This window comes from Periplaneta americana, chromosome 8 (assembly GCF_040183065.1).
Source record: "Periplaneta americana isolate PAMFEO1 chromosome 8, P.americana_PAMFEO1_priV1, whole genome shotgun sequence".
Classification (NCBI taxonomy): Eukaryota; Metazoa; Arthropoda; class Insecta; order Blattodea; family Blattidae; genus Periplaneta; species Periplaneta americana.
The window spans coordinates 85,682,248-85,704,879 of record NC_091124.1 but is presented as its reverse complement, the minus strand read 5'-3'; the positions used below and the strand labels follow the sequence as shown (position 1 = coordinate 85,704,879).

General features: G+C 34.8%; 1 protein-coding gene across 3 annotated transcripts in view; it reads right to left on the bottom strand.

The window, feature by feature from the left end:
* Positions 1 to 22,632, bottom strand: part of LOC138704841 (uncharacterized) — a 191,000-nt gene that overhangs the window by 2,238 nt on the left and 166,130 nt on the right. For 2 of the 3 annotated variants that reach the window (XM_069833155.1, XM_069833154.1), the window contains exons 4-5: positions 16,110 to 16,263; positions 6,438 to 6,541 (exon numbers count right to left, since the gene is read on the bottom strand). In XM_069833155.1, coding sequence (XP_069689256.1) covers positions 6,438 to 6,541; positions 16,110 to 16,263 — 258 coding nt within the window. Of the gene's footprint in view, positions 1 to 6,437; positions 6,542 to 13,538; positions 13,651 to 16,109; positions 16,264 to 22,632 lie in introns of all 3 variants that reach the window. The other variant, XR_011333446.1, reaches the window with a different exon arrangement.

Below are 22,632 nucleotides of genomic sequence, written 5' to 3'. Positions count from 1 at the left end.
AAAATAAAGTACTGGTAACTTAGACTTTAACCATACTGCTCGTCAATGGTACATTACTGCTTGGTCCAAGGTACGGTATGTAAGTTCTACCTCGTACCTTCGAGTTGGAGTTGTATTACCTGATTTGTAGCCTAGATGTCCCTTTACATTGCCGATTGTGTTTACAGAGTAGAAACACCAACTTCAGTGACTGTGAATACAACTCTTATATTATGATTGACAGTCTCATAGCATGTAAAGGAATGATGCAAGTCGGGAGTACTTCAGGGGCAAGAGTGCTAACATAACAACTGTCCTTGTATTACCTGACCAGAGATGTAATTTTAAATATTACAGACTAAGTTGCAGCTGCAAATTGTTGAATTTTTCTTCCGAATGTAGTCTAGGTAAATGTATGTTGTGTCACATTCTGTATATGATATCCAATTAATACAGCTGAATTAAAAAGATACAGTTAAAGGTACCTACAAGTAGTTTCCCTACGCATGACTTAAACAAACTGAAAGAAAAGAGCAAAAGCTGTATTTTCAGCTACTGTCATCTACTCTATACTCTAGGGAAGATGAACATAGCAAGATTAACAATAGTAAATACATAGCAGAAGTTGATGACTGGTAAACAACGGGGTTGGTTGGCACTCAGTTGTGAGTTGGAGAGATGCAAGGAAAGATCATTCTGTGTTGTACTTAAGCAAAATATTTTTTAAATTCCACGTGGAAAGTCTGCCCAAAAGTATGTACCATACTTTTGATTTATATAAAGTTATATTAATTTATTCCATGTTAATACTGTACTAATAATGTTCGAAATTACTGAATTGAAAATTAATTTTCAGTTATGAAGTTAATTTTTATACTGAGATTTAAAAAAATCGGCACTTACTTCCACGGAATTTTTGTGACCAAAATACAAAACAACATTTGAGCTTTAAATTCCATATTGCGATTTAACTGCAAACGCGCGCCTTTTTGTTTCTTGTTTTTTTTTTCCTTCAATTTTTTTTATTTTTACTTTAGGTGACAGCCAGCAAAAGCGATTTTTGGTGACTCAAAGAGTTATCTGAATTAATGCTCGAGAAGGAAAGCTCTTCAGAGTCATTATAAGAGTATGTTTTGACTAGATTATAAACAGGAGAGTGTTCACAGAGTGTTTTTGAGAGAATTAAGAAATCTATTTGATATTTTATGAATGATTTTAAGAAAAGATGGAAGTTGTGTGAGACGAAAAAGGGCAGATTTTTTTAATGAAAAATTCAAAATGGTTCAAGGCTGAAGTAAAGTTTCCTCAATAGAAACCCAATGGTACTGGTACAGCTAAAGAACCTTGCATCTTACTTACCGTAGAAATGAAGAAACATTTCATTCACGAACATAAGTTCTTTTTCAGAAAATTCCTTTGTAAGCAAAGGAACATTAATTTGTTTTGTTTTGAGTCTTGTCTCATGAAAGAATTTTACACCTCTGGGTTCCTATTGAAGAAACTCCACTTCAACCTTCAACCATATGAATATTTCGCCAGAAACCTGTCGTTTTACACGGTGCACAACTTCACCATTTCTTAAAATCACACTTAAAATAACAAATAGATTTCTTAATTCCTTTAAAAACGCTCTGTGAACACTCTCCTATTTATAATCTAGTTAAAACATACTCTTATAATGATTCTGAAGAGCTTTTCTTCTCGAGCATTAATTCAGATAACTCTTAATGAGTCACCGAAGGCCGCTTTTGCTGGCCGTCACCTAAAGTAAAAAAGCGCGTGTTTGCAGTTAAGCTGCAATATGGAATTTAAAGCCCAAATGTTGTTTTGTATTTTGGTCACAAAAATTCCGTGTGAGTAAGTGCCGATTTTTTTAAATCTCAGTATAAAAATTAACTCCATGACCGGAAATTTAATTTTTAATTCAGTAATTTCGAACATTATTATTATAGTGTTAACATGGAACAAATTAATGAAACTTTATATAAATCAAAAGTACATACCTTTGGGCAGACTTTCCACGTGGAATTTAAAAAAAAAATCGCTTAAGTACAAAACAGAATGATCTTCCTTCGCATCACTCCAACACAGAATCAGGTGAGGGCCATCCAGGTGTTTATCAATCATCAACTTCTATTATGTATTTATTGTTCTTAATCTTTCCGAATCCCTTTCTACGTTGCGGATTTATGAAATGTAGAAATCTGGTTAGTGTTTACAGTGTAGAAACACCAACTTAGTGACTTCGAAAAATATAATTTTTTCCTGCTAGATTGAGATTCTGAAATGCAGAAATCTGGTTAGTGTTTACAGTGTAGAAACACCAACTTAGTGACTTCGAAAAATATAATTTTTTCCTGCTAGATTGAGATTCTGAAATGCAGAAATCTGGTTAGTGTTTACAGTGTAGAAACACCAACTTAGTGATTTCGAAAAATATAATTTTTTCCTGCTAGATTGAGATTCTGGCCCACTGTGCGATTTAAAGAAAACATCTATCATAACCCCTTTAGGTTTATGTGAGTCTGTGTGTAGCTACGCCGTTTGATCTTATAATACAGTACAGACATTCCAAATATTTATATGGGAATATTTCCCTTTAGGTATACATAAAAAGTAATTTTAAAATAATAATAAAATTCCAGAAAAATATAGATAAAATGAACAATCGAACTGCCAGTGCCTAAGTTCCATTGAAGCTATTTAACGGGATTTTCGAGCCACTGATGATCTGTTGTTCCTCTCCATATGTCTGCATAACCAAGACCTCAAAATTTCTAAGACATCGAGTTCGCAGTGTCTCAGATTTCTTTAAATTTTTATTGCTGATTATTCATCCACATCTCTCTGTTATCAAGTCTACATTCTTGAATTCCATTTAATTATATAATTTATTTAAAATTTTCTTCACACTTTAACTTTCTACTTTCTGAGTAATGAGGTAGGCCTACAATGATACTGTAATTTTGACTAAGCGTAAAGGTGCAACTGAAAATGACGCTTTTTTTTTTCATTTATGTATAATTACTGGCTTCTCCTTAAAAGTTTTAATTTATGTGGTTACACGAAGTTTTTGTTATCTTACGAGACAAATTTATTCCCTAATATATTTTTAGGTTCTACTAAAATGTATAAATACTACTTGGGTATAGTTGTTCTTAAAATGTTTCTACAGTACAAATTCATGGCGTGAGATAGGGGAGAGAAATGACCATTTTCATCTAACTTGTCCTCTATTAGAACTCCATTTTTTTTTTCTTTCTAAATTCAACCCACTGTTTAGTTTCAATTAAGATCCCGTGTATAGTAGTTCTATTGCAAATGACAATATCTTGAAATTTTTTTGTTACCCCAAACAACTCAGTTTTCACAAAAGCATCTTATCGATAATCACTCATTCAACATATACCATACTCTTATTATGATCACACTCTAAACTGATTGTCAAAAAAAGTCGATTTCGATATTGGACGTATTTTATTCATATTCAATATCAACTAGAGACTGGCCCCAAGTCAGTTTGTGCCATATAACTTCATGAATAACTATGCGCATCGTTGGTAAGTTGATTTTTTCTTCAGTGGGTACATGTCTTAGCTCTTTTTTTTTTTCTTGTACAGAGAGGGGACCCGAAGGTTTACACTGCAGCCTGAGGCTTATTGTGCCTATTCTTGTGAATGATTGGGTAGTCAAATGGTGGCCACGCTCCTGCACAAGTACAGAATGCCGCACTGTGAACTTAACCTGGGCGTCGACCTGGTTGATATAGCGCTGGTCTTCTATGCCCAAGGTTGCGGGTTCGATCCCGGGCCAGGTCGATGGCATTTAAGTGTGCTTAAATGCGACAGGCTCATGTCAGTAGATTTACTGGCATGTAAAAGAACTCCTGCGGGACAAAATTCCGGCACATCCGGTGACGCTGATATAACCTATGCACTTGCGAGCGTCGTTAAATAAAACATAACAATAACAATAACCCGGGCTATTGTATGGATGATAATTATTTGTGAATTATTGATGGCGAAATGAGTCCAACGCTGAAAAGTACCCAGCAATTCTGCTTCAATTGGTTGAGGAAAAACCCCGGAAAAAACACCAACCATGTAATTTGTGCCGACCAGGATTTGAACACTGGCCCGCTCGTTTCATAGTGAGACATGCTGTCCACAGCAGTCGACTTGTGTCCTACCTCTAGTAATAACACTATTACTTTTTAGTAACACCAGATATTGAAACATGAAAAAAAATACATGACAGTTGAATGATGAACACACCATTATTATCGAGGTCTTGAAAAGCATGATATTGTGACGTCAACATCTCGCATGTACTATGTACATTTTGATCGTTTTAAGGAAACTCGATTTTTATTGTTTTAAATTTCATTATTTGAATCATAGCCTTTTCTATACACGAAGCCCCATATTACTGACACCATTCATGATCTTCAAAAAACCTAACACAGCTGTATTAATAACGTAAATGAAGATAAAGTACATTTAAAGCCAGTACGTGAACCATGGCCCTTTGCACAACACTACGAAATGAACTGCAAGATGTCATACGGTATATGCTTTGCTGCAACGGATGCACATACTTTTTAATTTTTTTAAATTTAAAGCTTTTTGTGAACTTCATTGCAAACCATTTAGATTTTCCTGCAATATTAATATTATTAGCTTTAGATTTAGACATCACACAACCTCATAGGATGTATAGTTTTCATAAAATTTTCACCACAGTTAAAATTAAATGTATGCTATTGATTCCAACAATAATTATATTATTGTTCTTTAATGATTGTGTTTCTTAAAGGAAATATGGAAAATTAAATTGTACCTATTGACTTTATGCTTCCAAACACCTTTTATGTTAGAAAAAAATTAATCATTGCTTACTATAGTATGTCCCTAATTGAAAATTTCAAACAAATGTTTTAGGATTTAAAAGTATTTAGCCTATACGAATTACCCTGAAAAATTAGCATAATCCCAGCCATTATAGACATAGAGGGAAATTATAGTTTATTTCTCTATACATAATGAATGGATTACTTCTTAAATATTTTTTCCAGTTCAGACAAAATATTAGGGCTTAAAGATACTCACAGGAACTACTTCGTAAAATATAAAATTTAAAGCCAAAAACTCTTAAAAGTGTTCAAATATATTTAAAAAGGTAATGTAACTTTGTTAATCTGACAGTAAAAATTCAATACCGAAGTAGAGCAAAAAGGGACTTCATTTTTCTTAAAAATTCAACTTTTCTGTATAAATCGCAAAATGTAGTCAGAATTTCTGCCTTGCCACATATAACCTGAAAAGTCAAGGAAGACTGCTCGATCGGAATAGGTAGCTGTTTGTAATAAAATATTATCTGGTTTTTACAGTTATTTGTAAAGACCACTTTTGTATTTGCACACAGACATACATACTTTTTAAAAATGTTTTGTTTTCACAGTACTGTTAGATTTATTGACAAATAACTACAATATTTGCCCAAAATTAATTACAGACATTTACTTAAATAATACAATTTATAAGTGAAGTCAGATACCTTACTTCTTGGGATTATAAAAACTTATTTTGTGTGCAATGAAAATATGAGAGTTTCATATTATTTTTTGGGCAGTAAATTAGCCTATTTTATTTCCGTGTGTCTTGTAAATAATGCGTTAAAAATGAATTACAAAGAGGAACTGCATTATTACGAAATACATAATATTATGTAGCATTAAGCTTCTTACTTACTTAAAAAATGGCTTTTAAGGAACCCGGAGGTTCATTGCCGCCCCCACATAAGCCTGTTATTGGTCCCTAGCATTAAGCTACAGTATGAGAAAATGTGTCTCGATATTTAATTTGAGAGCATTTTCAATGTGTGTTCTTATTCACGTGTGACATATTTGAATTTTGTTTTTTGCAATCTTAGCCCATGTACACTATAAATAGCAATAGATACTACCGTTATGTAACTACGTCTTTGGATATTACTACTGCCACTGCTTCTGCTGCTATAATAAGGAAGTATCATCATAACATTATTTTTTTTATTTTACAGGCGTAAAATTAAGATGAATTGCTAGCACAAAGGGTACCGGTACTGGCAATCAAGCTTTAAACATCTATATCATTTCCTTATCTTGGAATGAGGGAGACCTGGCCATTTGAGAGAACACTAGAAATTTCTCAGTAAAAATCATGAATCCTTAATTACCTGTTTGTATTTGAGGATCTTTGTGTTATTATTTATTTAACATCCTAGCTTCCCATAATATGTTGTTGTTGTTGTTGTTGTCTAGTGCCTTGCATCTGGCAATGAAGCCATGAGCAGTCGTGCTTTCCAATACTTTGCTTCCCATAATATTAATGTTAAGAAATGCGTCCATTATGTTATGAGATGTTTTAGAGCGCAAATTCTCATAATGAAACTTCGTTTATTTCATACTAAATTGTTACCTCAACAAATGCGTGTCCTGAGGAGAGGCTGTAGTCTGCTCTGGGCTTGTAAAACAGGGGAATCACTGTAACAGATGTTTGAGGCTGGCCTGTTGGTTCGGCTTCTATAATGATAAAAGTAAATCGTGATCAAATAATTATTATACACCACAAAAGAAATAAGTATTATCATCATTCAGTATTTACGTAGTGAAAAGATTAATATTTCACCTAAATACATGAGAGAATTTTTTTTTTTTCCTTTAGATAGCTCTAAAAATGATCTGAACAGAGAGCCTATTACGGCATAAGACTGTAACATTGAACTCTGATACTAATTATCAAACAGCGAATTTTGAGTCCGGATACTGAACGTTAGGTATACGTCAGTTGCAGGAAGATCATTGAACTCATTGCTATGATCCCACCATATGGGAAGGATCCGACATATTGTCTCTATGTAGGGACCTAAAATCCGCTCTCTGCTAATTATATTATATCAACTTCTGGAAACATGCGTTACGTTACAGCGACAGGGCAACTTAGCACTTTGAGTCAGTATGTAGGTGAATGGCTCTTATCAGTACCACATTCTTGTAATGGCAAAAGGATGATATTTATTGTTTCAGCTCCGCTAGTTTTAAGATCGGATTCTTACACTGCATTTGGATCCAATGTGTATCCATCATGTACGAAAGAGACATACAGTATTAATAAATTAATGTACAGTATTATAACCCTGTTAAGGGACTGTGGCCTTAAAGCGTAATAAGCAGGATAGCACTATAGATGGGAAATGATTTATGAATTGGGAAAACAATTTAACACTACTTCATAGGAAACATATTATACTGTGTATTAGTTACAGTCAGTGCTGACATGGTAATTTTTTTCTTGGTCATACCTCCCCCCCCCCCTCTTATTTTCTCCCTTGAAAATTTCCCATTGCTTCACTGGCTTCTGTTGGATGTATACAGTGATGAAGAAGTAGTTTTAGTCTGCAGTCACAAATACTTTCAACCACAGTCTAATACATACAGTCACGAAACTTCAACACTTTTTCTGCCAACATTCGCGACACTAGCGCTCAAGCGGCAGGCAAGGCACTGGTCATAGTCTCGTTAAGTCAGCACGTGCTTTAAAGGGATGAGATATGTTATAATAACGTTTTAATCATGCATCGGAATAAAGGCAATGTGTGCAATGACGAAAATCGCAGTAACAAGTTTAAATCTCCGAATTTGTCGTTCTTCAGATTCCCTAAAGACCAAGAGAAAATCATAACTCGGTCATAACCAATAATCCACGTTGTAGGTAGCCTACGTATTGTGTTCTATAAAACATTTATTAGTTATCAGTTACCTATTTGTATGTCAGGAAGGAGAGTTTAAGTAAAAACAAAGTAAATACCTGTTACAGTATATTATTTTTTTGCAGAAATCATATGTGTAAATGTGTAACCATTCCGATTTTGGACAATGTATCTACAGTTTTTATGCAAGTAATTCCATAATTTTTGTATTCGTGTTTTTTTCTTTATATTTTTCAAAAAGTTGAACGTTACATTGCATTCAAGTAGGGATCATGATGTTAATTTTTCAAGAATTCATGGAGTATTGTAATCCTTTTGCAAAATATTCACTTCTTGAATAAATTCAAACTGTGTCGATAGATTTCTGATGTGTTGGTGTAGATTCATGTGGCAGACGTATTCAGTTCTCAAGAAATATAAGAGTTTTTTTAAATTTAATATAAAAAGCAATCTTTTCTGTAATAATTTGCATGACTGTTATTGGTGTTGATTTTACAGTCCCAGTGATTATTTGAGCCGTTCAGAGCAGAAGTGGTGTAAGTCAAAATTAGGTAATGAGGTTTAAAGTAAATATTCTGTAAAATACAGCGCAAAGTAGCAATTAATATATATTATTCGTGCTATTCACTGACTACTAATAGTTTAAATAAATTCAATATTAACTGCTACTTTGCGCTGTATTTTAAAGAATGTTTACTTTAACCCTCATTACCCACTTCTGCTCTGAAAATAAAATTAGGCCTACATTTTCTGAGTTAATTGAAGTGACAATTTTTTCAACAAAATTGTGTGTTCATTTATTTGTTCTCACCTACGTCATATTAACAGTAAGTGCATGTAAATTACGTATTATATAGGTAGGATAAGTTAAAATTAAGCTGTGTGAAAACTGGAAATGTAATGTAAAATGCGGTAAACTTGCCATAAACATTTAAACCATAATATCAGCACTATTTGTCACTCAAAATAATAAAGGAAATACCTGTTCTTAAGAAATGAAAAATAGTGAACTTCATAAATCAATGTCTGTCATATTAAGGTTTAAATCTTCCCCTTTTTTATTTTCAAGTTTACCTCAGCGGCCGAGTTTACCCCAACTTGCGGTATGGAAAATAGTTAATTTCTCAGGAAATAGGGAGAGGAGTTCACCACGCAATCTACCCTACGAGATATGCCCTACAATTTTGAAGCTACTAATTTTTACTCTTCTCACAGGAAATAATAGAGTTCTAATGATTCATAAATATATTTAGGAATGAATTTAATTAACCATCCACGTACGAACAATTATATTATTTCAAACCATGATTCAGTTGTAAGGAGCAGAAAGAATTACGTTTATTCCCAGCTTCTGAAACTTGTAGATTAACTGCGTGTGAAATTCTTCTAGGATTCCAAAGTAAAATTAATGAGAATCATATACACTTACTGTATAGCATAAAAACATAAAACAAATTACGCAAAACCCGTTTTCTGATGTGTTATCATATGTCGTGTGCACACTTTTAACTTGCCTGCCGCTAGAGGGCTACTGTCGCGCCAGCTGTCAAATGTTGGCATATTTTATACGTATGAGTTGCGTGACTGTATTAGACTGTGCTTTCAACATAAAAATCGTTTGATACTTAAGTTACCTGTACAATATGTTCTTATGCAATATTGCAGTCCCCTCAACTTGTTACAAATATTACACTCGAGAAGTTCAGGACGCAATACTGGGAAATAGACCATTACCCTAACATATCCTGGATCTCTCACATGTTATGTTCGTAATTAGTAACAAGTAGTGGGGAAGTGTCAACCTACAACAGTGCATTAGAATAAACAGGTAAGTATCAAACTATTTTTATGTTGAAAGTATTTGTGACTGCAAACTGAAATCATACATTTATCATTATATACATCACACAGAAACCAGTGAAGCAAAAGAAAACTGCCTCCTTTGGTGTAGTTTTTCTGGAAAAATACAATTTTTTATACATGGTTCTGGATTTCAGCACTGTAGAGGTAGACTGTTTATGTTTATGAACATCTAAGAAGATATATTAGGAACTGCAAGAGATGATGTAAGATCACTACAGATCTCCATGTAAAAATATCTCCATGTACAAAACTTAGGCACCCCAAACACTGTATGGCTCCATATAGGCAAAATTTTCTCTTCCCCTAGGTTTCCATACAATGTATGGCCCTGTATGGCCTCCATGACAGCACCGGTTACAATGCAAAATGTAAATATGAGCCCATTTCATATGAAAAAAATATTTCATTGTTGTTTGCCATGTGTTTGTAACTTACTACTGTTATGAATGATAATATTTTCTATGATGTTCAAGTAACTACAAATAACTTCACTTGATACATTGTTAGGAGTAACACTAATGTAATTTTTCACTTATAGACAGAGATTTCCGCTCTACCATTGCACTATCACACTTACTGCACGTTCCATACAATTCAAAGACTGACTAAATTTTACAGAAATGATAAGAATATATTGACAGGGAGACTTTTGAGTGTTAAAATACTTTCATACAAAGGAAAGTACCAGTAAGTGCAACTTCCAACAGTGCAGATCGGAGGGTTTTTTCAGATAGAGAGTGAAATTTCTTTCTTGCACTCATGATGCAAAGACCGTTAATACAGTTACAGCAATATTTTCTTCACTATGCTTTTAAAACATAAGTTTTTTCAATTTATACGGAATTTTTTACTCATTTCCGATCCGAAAAAAAGTGCTACAAATGAGATTTGGAAGCATTACAAGAGGGTCAAATTATCCAGAATAATATGTCAAGTGTCTGGGGACTGTGTAAAAAGAGCGCAATGAACGGGATAGCGTTATAAGCAGAAACATATTTACTAGGTTTTACTATAATTATTTTTATTTCAGCTAATTAACAAAAATTCGATTAAATCTAATTCTGGTTTTTAACGCCATAATAAAAATGTTTTAAAAATTTCCAATGTAACTTAGTGGATTTTTAAGTATATCTAGAGTTTTATTAAATGTCTCTGATTACTTTCATCAAGTGCAGCTACTGGAAAATATCAATGCACTTGTGCCCTACATTATGCTATGTACATAAAAGGAGAAGATAGTATGAAAGATTTAGTGTTACCAGATTGTACGTTTTTCCTGCATTCTTACTTTTTTTTTAACTTAAAATACGTCTTCCTTAATTTGAGGGTTACCTACATATTTTTTTCCCTCCGCATTGTAATTATTTTCAATATGGAGTCTCTACACATATATGCAGAGCTTTATTTTTATAATGCTATGAAGTTTAAGTGATCAGATCTGTCTGTGTACAGCAATTTCTCCTAAACGGTTGGTCAGATTTTGTTCATATTCAAAATCAGCGAGTCGATTTGCCCTGAAATGATGCACGTAAAATATACAAGTAACAATTATTAGTAAAACGGTGATAACCTCGAAATGGATCTTAATTCTTTTTCAATTTTGTTTCTCACATAGAATGAAGACATAAATTAAATAAGTTGTTCAGTATGTCCCCAACTCTATGTTTCGTAGAACTTAATTATTATACGCAGAATTATTTCTACTTTTGGTTGCAGATTCTGTTAAGAGACCAATAGTCTCTGGACAAGCGAAATCAGTTAATAGTGAACAAAGAAAAGACAGTGGCATTAACTTTTCGTCATGCACAAAACAGAGTTCCTGAATGTCCTGTTATAGAATTTGAAGGCAAAACTATTAGTTATAGTGACAGTACAAAATTACTAGGGGTATGGCTGGATCAACATTTAAACTGGTACATTGTATAAGCGTACAGAAGTAATATAAAAAAAAACTGAGCAAAGTATGTTTTGCTTTACAACTGCTGAAACGAGTTACATCATTAGAATCTACTCGTATTACATATCATGCGTATTTCCATTCAGTTATAACATATGGGGTAATGTTTTGAGATAATTCACCAAATGCCAAAACTATATTCAAATTACAGAAAAGAGCTATTAGGTCAATAGTACAAATCAATCAAAGAGAGAGAATACTTTACAATTCTGGGCATATTGCCTTTACCATGTAGCCTACATATATTTTTTAAACTTTAGTAGCCTATATATAAAATCCAATTTAGATCAATTCCCAAAAAATGAAGATGTCCATTCTTATCATACAATAAGAAAAAATGATATTCACAAAACTCCCTTTAATACCACACTATATGAAAAGAGTTTTATTCATATTGGTCTTAAAATGTATAACTGCTTGCCTAGTTACCTGAAAGAAATGTCTGTGCTCCAAAGATTTTGCTATTACACCACTGCTTTTATAGCATTGATGAATTTTTTGGAATTCCTCTGTTTCAGGTCCTGACTTCAAGACATTCTGCAAACGGGACTTATAGCCGAAATCGACCTGACCTGTAGTTTTCTACAATTAAGTCCTAAGTTTTGTATATTTGTATTTGTGTTGCTTTTAATTATACTTACGGTATTACTTTTATGTATATTATGTAATTAATAATTAGTTTGTAAATATGACATGTCCCATATCATGTATATGATCAGTGGATGCAATAAATGATTATGATTATCACTACTTTAAATCAGAGCATCTCACTGTTATAGGATTAACATTTCTTGTTATAGAAACTTTTATTTCGTGTGAGTGAACCAAAGTGAATTATAATATACTTTAATATTCACATCACATTCCTATTCTCGTAATCAAAAAAAAAATGTTAGAGATAATTAAAATATACATATAATTTCTAAATTAAAAATATCAGTTACATCTATTTAAACCACAAAATTTATAAATGAAGTCATGTCTTTTGATTTTGAGATTTCAGATAATTCTTTTCGTCTGCAAGAAAGTTGGTATTTTTATTTGGATGCAATGAGTATGTTTTCTGAATAATAGTTAAAGAAAATTAACTACAAACGGTATTATCACTCATAAAATGATAAAGGAATCGAATAAAATTGTTTCAAAAGCTTTAAAAAACATAGAAAAGTGTGTATCATCTTAGTGATAGTCTTACTTATTTTTCAGTATTACAACTTTGAGTCATACGAAAGCCGTAAACATTTTTTAAAGACATGTAGGCCTACCTTGATTCTTATTAATAAACCACATACATCTTCCTCTAAGTCTAGAAGCAACACATTATAGTTTATTGTACTTTCGATAAGATTGAGAATATTTTTATTTTCTTTATTTTTTGAAGAATGATTAATTTCTACTTTGGTTATAATTTTGAACGTACATCACTTGTCGTCATAGACAATTTCTTGTGTGCATCATAAGTAGTTAATCTTTGTTGCACCATAATGATAATGATTAATGGGAAAATGGTGGACTAGTGAAACACCATTAAGAGAAACAGGATTATCTCGCTAAACAGAGTCTTTGACAACTACAAATTCCACTTGGATTCACGGGATTTGAACTTGAATCTAAAGCGTGAAAACCAAAACTGTAGCTCTTCGACTTTCGATGCCCTTGTCCCAACAAGTACTGGTATTCAAGAACCGCAAGAAATGAGCATCATCATCATCATCCTTCACGAATTAGGCCTCTGTAGACCTGTTTCGGCCCCATCTAGCAGTCTTCTTAAAGGTCTTCCTGGTCGACGATGTCCTCTAGGTTTATATTGCATCATAATTTTTGGGATTCTTGAATTTTCCATTCTTCTTACATGATCTAGCCAATTGAATTTGTATCTGCTGATTTTTTCTTCTACTGACTCTACTTCTAATTGTTCTAAAATTTCTTCATTCCTTTTTCAAGAAATGAGCATCTTAAACAAACTAATGTTGAATTATTTTTTACATACCAGCACCAATGAAGCGTCTGATTCTCTGTCAAAGTAGCAATGTCACAGATTCATTCTCTCGTTCCACCTCTAAGTGCTGACTATACCTTCCTCTGTTAACAGGCTGGACATCCTGCAGTATTACGATCATATTAGAATTAACACAAGAATCTTACTTTTCAGACATTACCAGTAAGTTTTATTTACTTCAGAAAGAGATTATCTGTCTCAGGACATGCACAGGTGGAGTTTGAAGAGGGAAAAACATTTTTTTTTCATGAAGTAGTTTATAATTAACTTTTAAATAAACTGTGTAACTTAGCCTACTGGTATTAATTAAGATATGACGATTTCAGATAGTGTATATACCTTCGGTGGTATTGCATATCACATTGAAATCAATCACTATTTCACTTTCTAACTCGCTGATATATTACCAAAACTCCCCAATCCTCCTTCCCCTTGTACATATCTGTACGTTCATTCAATTAATAGTACTGTAGTGACACAACGACCATAGCAACGAAAAACGCTACGAACTTATGCACCAACTTAATATATAGGGTGAATCAAAAGTCTGGAACAATATAAATATCTTCCAGATGCTTGATTTTCGATTACTATAGGTGTTACCAGTATTTGTAAGACCAAATGCTCTACCAGTGACACATTCGATTCTAGCCCTCAGCTATCTCAAAAGCCGCCATTTTGGATGAAACTTTGAAATTTTAAATAGAAAGGTGATCATGTAGGTACTCAAAATCATGTGGAATTTTCTGAAAAATCAATGGTGCAATCTGTTTTGAGATATCTCTAATCGTTTTCAAGTTATTTAAAGATAACTATCATAATGACACAAACATTAGTTACTGCATCTACAGATATTTTGTAACATGGTACAGTACTAAGGAGGCTTTGGAAAAGGTATTTTTATGCAATTCTGGTAATTAACTTTTCGTGCTTTACTGTTTGGTTAACCTGTGACAGTTTCAATGCATTGTTGTGATTATTTGAAGCTTTCCTATAACAAATTTCTTGGTTTTCGTGATGGCATTATCGAAAGAGAGAAGAATTGATATCATTCTTCATTTTGGTGGGTTAAGCCACAGAAATATTGCACCAGACTGGACGAACAGTTCCCTGGACATTGGATTGGTCGGTGTGGACCACTAGAATGGCCAGTCAGGTCTCCAGATTTAACACCCCATGATTTTTTCTTTTGGGGTTATATAAAGAGCTTGGCATATGAAAAGAAAATTGAGAATCTGGAGAGAACATTTTGTAGCATTTCCGGGGTGATTTTAGCACAGGCTTCAATGATAAGGTTCTTTAAATGTTCCACATTCTCAATATTCTCTTCATAGAACAAGCTCTTTATGTAACTCCAAAAGAAAAAATCAAGGAGTGTTAAATCTGGAGACCTAGCCTGTCATTTTACTGGTCCATGCCGACCAATCCAATGTCCAGAGAACTGTTCGTCCAGTTTGCTGCAACATTTCTGTGGCTTAACCCACCAAAATGAAGAATAATATCAATTCTTCTCTCTTTCGATAATGCCATCATGAAAATCAAGAAATTTGTTATAGGGAAGCTTCAAATAATCACAACAATGCATTGAAACTGTCACAGGTTAACCAAACAGTAAAGCACGAAAAGTTAATTACTAGAATTGCATAAAAATACCTTTTCCAAAGCCTCCTTAGTACTGTACCATGTGCAAAATATCTGTAGATGCAGTAACTAATGTTTGTGTCATTATGACAGTTATCTTTAAATAACTTGAAAACGATTAGAGATATCTCAAAACGGATTGCACCATTATTTTTTTTTTTTTCCAGAAAATTCCACATGATTTTGAGTACCTACATGACCACCTTTCTATTCAAAATTTCAAAGTTTCATCCAAAATGGCGGCTTTTGAGATAGCTGAGGGCTAGAATCGAATGTGTCACTGGTAGAGCATTTGGTCTTACAAATACTGGTAACACCTATAATAATCGAAACTCAAGCGTATGGGAGATATTTATATGGTTCCAGACTTTTGATTTGCTCTGTACATTATATATAAAGGAATTTCAGGAAGAGAAAAAGGAATTGGTTGGGTCACTGCCAGAGAAGAAACTGCCTACTAAAGGATGCACTGGAAGGAATGGTGAACGGGAGAAGAGTTCGGTGCAGAAAAAGATATCAGATGACATATGACATTAAGATAATGGATCATATGTGGAGACTAAGAGGGTCAAAAAATGGGATATACATGTATATGCATACATCCATACCGGTATTTATGTCTGAATAAGAATACAGATGGCAAAGTTGAAGTTAAAGAAAGTAACTGAAGAGTTAAATATGGAGATGTGAGAAGTCTATTTACTCTAGTTTTATGTATCACAATAATTTGGTAGGTAATGATTATGTGATTTTTCGTGTGAGTTACAGAACGTTTTGATAGGGTCCTCTCCTAGCTTTGTTAATGACGAAGTTGTACTCAGAATGCAAGACACTGTCTGCTGTAGCGTGCTGTAGGTGCTGACGTCAATGCGACATAGACTTCAGTAGACGCACAAAGCGAGAATTTTAGTTATACTGTACTGTGCGTGTGAGTCCTGCATCGCCGGGCATTCACGGGCTGCGACCTCCTGCCCCTCGCTGCTGCGACGCCACATGTGCGCAGCCACATCGGCGCTGTGAAGATCAGCTCGTTGAACCTCGCCGCCACTTGTTTCCACCGTACCACGTCGTCCGACTGAAATAACGTGAAAATGATGATTATCGCCGTTTTTATGAAGCGTAAAGAGATACTGCGTAGTTACATTGAGGTATTTTCACAGAACTCACGTGTTCAGCATTCCTGATCCGACAACGTGGTTTCTGTTTACTACATCGATTACTCCCAAACTATTGCTTAAATAAAATCTGAAAATATTTCCATGTTTCATATAACACACCTACATGAGAACCACCTCAATTTAAAAAAAAAAAAAAAAATGTTTTTTGACTTAATCGGAAGATAATCTCGTAACTCATCCGTAAAAATAACTGTTTCTGTTTCTGATTTAAAAGATAATTTGGTCAATTATGTATAAAAATATAGACTAAAAATTAAGTCTACAGACAGTTTTTGTTCCTCCTGTAACTTTTGGTTCTTGTGAGATACGAGGTCTTCATTCTTAGCCGACGATATACAATATTGTGTTACTTAAAATAAATTGGCAATTAAAACTCGAAGTTTTATTTCATAACGAAGGAAAAGTCTACTACTACTACTACTACTACTACTACTACTACTACTACTACTACTACTACTACTACTACTACTAATAATAATAATAATAATAATATTATTATGATGATGATGATTATTATTATTATTATTATTATTATTATTGTTGTTGTTGTTTTAAGACTTGAGACTTTCCAGGCAGTGGATATGGAATAATTTTATTATTCTCAGCTAGGTGTGTAGGATTGTTGCTCAAGCTCCATTATTATTATTATTATTATTATTATTATTATTATTATTATTATTATTATTATTATTATTATTATTATTGCAGAGTTATTTCTACGTTTCATTACGATTGTAATCTATTTTTATCAACTGCGGCTAGATGACTTTACAAGTCTCTCTTAAAGGATTATTGTTCCCTAGTTCTAAAGTCACCTTGTTATGCGCGAGTGAATTCCACAATTCCCCAATTAGTTTTATAACGGTCCTGCTTGTTATTTTAGAAGAAAATTATAAATTACCTATGTTTCTTTACATTGGTATCACTTTTTAACAGGTCTTCGGCGTAGTTCAAGCGGTAAGCGCGTTTGCTTACAGATCCGAGGCGTTCGACGTGAGTTCCATTCCTTCTTGCTTTGATTACCTAGTTGGATATTTTCCGAGGTTTTCCTCAACTGTGTGGCGATTTTCAGGTAATCAATCATGAATCCTTGGTATCATGTCGCCAATTAGTGGGTAGCTCAGATAAAAGTAGCCGGCTTCCCGTTTGAATGCGAATGCGATATTTTGACTGCTTGAAATTACATTATCGTATTCTATCGTATCGTATCATAACGGAATGAGTAAACAGCTACAACAATGGGCAATTTTATGTATTAATCGGTTGTTGGAATTCTTCCTGTCAGTATATTTAATTAGTCATCTGTGGAATTACACGTGTCTGTTCGCATTCTGCAAAATGACTTACGCGAAAGAGTGGAAATTGTGGAAGCGTATGTGAGAACAGGTTCGATTAAGAAAACCCGTGAAATTTTTAGGGAAAAGTTTCCGTATAGAGGAGAACCAGCAAAGAAAAATAATACAGGGTTTGGTTTAAAAAGTAGAGCGCTATGGGATCTGTGCATAAAATAATCCATTGTTGTAGCTGTTTACTCATTTCGTCATGATACGATGCGAAATAATATGATAATATAATTTCAAGCAGTCAAAATATCGCATTCGCATTCAAACGGGAGGCGGTATACTTTTATCTGCGCCACCATGTGTACAGTACCATATCGCTATCACAAATTTCACAAATACTAAATAACCTAGTAGTTGTTACAGCGTCGCTAAGTAAGCGATTAAAAATCACTTTTAGCATTGACTTTTGTAAGTACAAAGGTATTATTGGAAATGATTACATTTTATGAATAGCTTTTTATGTGAATTTGTACAAAATCAGTGACATTCATCTTCTTAAACTGTACAATTTATAAATAAAGTCAAATAACTTTGTTCTTAGATTATACACAATACATTTTGTGTGAAATTGAGGAAACGGAAGTGTGACCTATTCGTATTACTTGGCTGCACAGTAAATGGTTTTATTTATGTGTGTGAAGTGAAATAGGGAGAGGAGTGCGACAAGGATGCCCTTTATCACCTACTCTGTTCAACATCTAATTTGAGGATTTCTTTTCTCTCAATGAGGGCGGGAGGGGAACATCCCTGTGCATCGCGATCTGAGGTTTATTGTGCGCCCCTGGGATGAGTTGCAAGCCCATCGACCCCAACTATGCCCAACCGCTAACACCCTAACGACCAGTCCCGCCATCCTTCCAAATCCGTGTACCATTCCACCCCAATAGTTCCCCCACATTCCCCCTCAAACGGTCTGAGATCTAAGCCCCCTCTCCAGTCGGGAGGGGAGTGGGTTCCGCTACTGGCCACCAGCTACCACGCTTGACATATCCACGGAGACCGGCTGAGAGAGTCAGCGGCTTCGGAGGGCCGCCGCAGGGCGATCTGAAATCCAAGTAAGACAACCGGAATGATAAGGAAAGGATGATGTGGGAGAAAAAGAAGTGGTGAGAATGAGTGGGGTTCCATACGTCTGATAAAGTTACCTGATATTCATCCATAGGAGTGAGGAAAACATCCCGGAAAAAAAACCTCACCCAGGCAACTCGTCCCAAGCGGGGAATCGAACCCCGACCGCTGGGTTCGGAAGCGAAGATGCTAACACGAGACCACAACGGTGGACTCCTTGGAACATTTAGTGAAGAACTGTTTTCCAGATCATGGGAGGAGTGATAGTAGGAGGAAGAAGGATAAAGTGCATAAGATTTGTGATGATATGGCGTTATCAGAAAAGGAGATGATATTAAGGGATATGCTACTGGAGCTAAATGACAGCTGTGAGCAGTATGGGATGAAGATAAATGCAAATAAGACAAAGACCGTGATCAGCTTCAAATACTTGGGGTGTACTATAAGCAGTAACATAACCTTCTGCCAGGAAGTCAAAAGAAGAATAGCAATGGCAAAGGAAGCTTTTAATAGAGAAAGGAGCATCTTGTGCGGACCTCTGGAGAGAGAACTAAGGAAGAGACTAGTGAAGTGCTTTGTGTGGAGTGTAGGATTGTATGTGGCAGAAACATTGACATTACGAAGACGTGAAGAGAAGCAAATAGAAACATTTGAAATGTGGATGTGGAGAAGAATGGAACGTGTGAAGTGGACAAACAGAATAAGAAATGAGTGTTGGAAAGAGTGAATGAAGAAAGAATGATGCTGAAACTGATCAGGAAGAGGAGCAGGAATTATTGGTGGGTCACTGGCTGAAAAGAAACTATCTATTGAAGGATGCACTGGAAGAAATGGTGAACGGGAGAAGAGTTCGAAACAGAAGAAGATATCAGATGATAGACGACATTAAGATATATGGATCATATGAGGAGACAAAGAGGAAGGCATAAAATAGGAAAGATGGAGAAAGCTGGGTTTGCAGTGAAAGACCTGCCCTTGGACAGAACACTATGAATGAATGAATTATAGTCCAGGAAGGTAAATAACACTAGACCTAATATCATTTACAACATCATGAAAGAACTGAAATGTTACCGAAGGGCGCGAGAATAATGAGAAATGTATGCGTCCCTTTAGTGACAGTAATTAAAAAATAAAATAAAATTTATGTAAGGAGCAAATGGAAGTCTTTCTGCACTGGGACTAATAGAGATCTTCTGAAGGAGGAGGCGTGAAAAGAGTGAAATCCAACGAGTGGATATGAAGCCCAAAGATATAAAGATGGCTCAGAGAGAATTCTACTGGTCACCAGATTTAGCTATCACCATGTAACAGCTGGTGTCGTCAATTGGACGTTTCAGACAGTCCTTGTCCGTAGTCGTGATCGATGCACAGTGAGATTGTACACCTGGCTTACCAGGCTTACCATCATATAAACCGGACAGACTTACATACTAAACAAAGACAACAACAAATACGCTGACAACATCATATATTGGTACAGATACGTAGACGACATACTAATACTATGCAAAGGACACAAAAGACAGATTCAAAACCTACATCAACACATAAACAAAATACAACCAAAGCTATAATACACATTATAAATCGAAAACAACAAATCCATAAACTTCCTAGACATCACAACAACAAAAGTTGATAACAAAGACACATTCAAAATCTACAGAAAACCCACAACAACACATACACACAACACATCCAATCACCCAACATAACACAAAATGCTGCATTTCGAGCTATGGTACACAGACTGGTCAACATACCAATGCGCCAGCAAGACTACAAAGAAGAGCAAAACACAATCAAATACATAGTTCAAGAAAGCGGATATGGTTACAACCACAACATAATAGACAACATAATAAAAAAGACAATTACAAGAAACATAGGAACGCAACACAAACACAAGAACACAAAACATACCGTAGATCACATTAACATACGAAAACAAAAACAGACACAAGATCGCATCTTCATTCAAGAAATTAAACTACAACATCAAATACAGAACACATAACACTCTACAAAAGCATTTCAACTCACAAACAACACAAACAAATAAATATAATCTCACGGGTGCATACAAACTCACATGCAATAGCTACAACAACTTCTACATCGGACAGACAGGCCGATCATTTCAAACACGTTATAAAGAATACATCACAGCCATAACCAAATCACACAATACTTGCACATTACGCAGAACACATCACAAACGCCAACCACACCTACAGCAACATAGACACAGACATGGAAATTCTACATATCCAACTGAAAAACCAGAATTAAACACACTAGAACAATACTAAATATTGAGGTACACAAAAACACATCCACAACAAATCCTCAATATACAACCCAATTTCAGAACACACACTATTCGACTCCACATTACACCACATAAACGCATCCCCAAAAGGGACGAAAACAACAGAAGACGCGAAGACCATCCAGTTCTGAAGATGGCCCCCAGGACGAAAATAGTCAACTAAGGTAACTTTAAACCTAGTTCATTAACACTGGAAAGTTATATTGGCCTATAGGCTATACTTTATATTCCTCAGTGATATAGTGTTAAAAGTTGTGCAATCAAGATGTATAAGTTGGAATTATTAACTTAATATAAAGAGGCTATTGAAAAACAATTGCAGGAAGAGTTTTTTTAAGTAGGTTATTTTACGACTCTTTATCAACATCTTAGGTTATTTGGCGTCTGAATAAAATGAAGGTGATAATGCCGGTGAAATGAGTCTGAGGTGCAGCACCGAAAGTTACCAAGCATTTGCTCATATTACATTGAGGGAAAACCCCGGGAAAAACCTCAACCAGGTAACTTGCCCCGACCAAGAATAGAATCCGGGCCACCTGGTTTCGCGGCCAGACGCACTAACCGTTACTCCACAGATGTAGACTTGCAGGAAGATCAATCATAAATAAAGAACGAATTGTTTAAAACCCATTCATGAATAAGCAACAAATCATTTAAATTCACATGGCTTTGCGTTTGTAATTTTATTATATTTTCTGTAGGTATAGGCTATCTTCTTTCGATCGGTCAGCCATGTTTGATTTTGTAAGTCACTTCAGTTTGTTGCCTGTTGTGACTGTACTGTAACTGTTGGTTACAAACTCAACACACTAAAAAGGAACTGCCTTTACTGCGATTTATATACGGTAATTTTGCGTCGTCCTATACAGCTGTTTGAAATTCAATGGATTCTTATACACTACCGGTGAATGACTCTATGAATCAAGTAATCATAGTAATCGTCATTGTCAATCTCAATGGTATAGTGATTTCCATGTTTGGCATTGGATACAAGGTTCGCGGGTTCAAATGTAGATGAAAAGCGATAAGACATTTTCTTGAATTTAAACAAATTGTCTTGTCTATTTTGATGGGAACAAATTTAGCAAAGAACTGAAGCATAATTAGTAGACTTAGGATTCGAGAGAACTTAAGAATGAAGTAAAGTTACAGTGCAACGGAGTACAGATAGAGTGAGGTGGCGAGTTGAGTTTTGTTTACCTGTGCGTTAGTGTACATGATCAGAGGTATTCTTCCGTCTCTCCCTACGAATCGAACTCAGGATATCACAGTGCATTTTCAATTCATAGCGAACAGTTTTCTCGAACTAGTTACAAGTATGTAGGCCTACATGGTTGTTCATTGTAACGCTAACACCTTCAACGTCGCCGAGGTACATGAAAAGTTGTGAGGTATGTATCCTACATTTTCCACCGTCACTAGATTGTACAGGGACATCACTTTATTTTTACTAACATTTTTAACATTAACCTGGCTATACTCGGAAACACTGTTACCCCCCTTCCATTACAGGAGTTTGG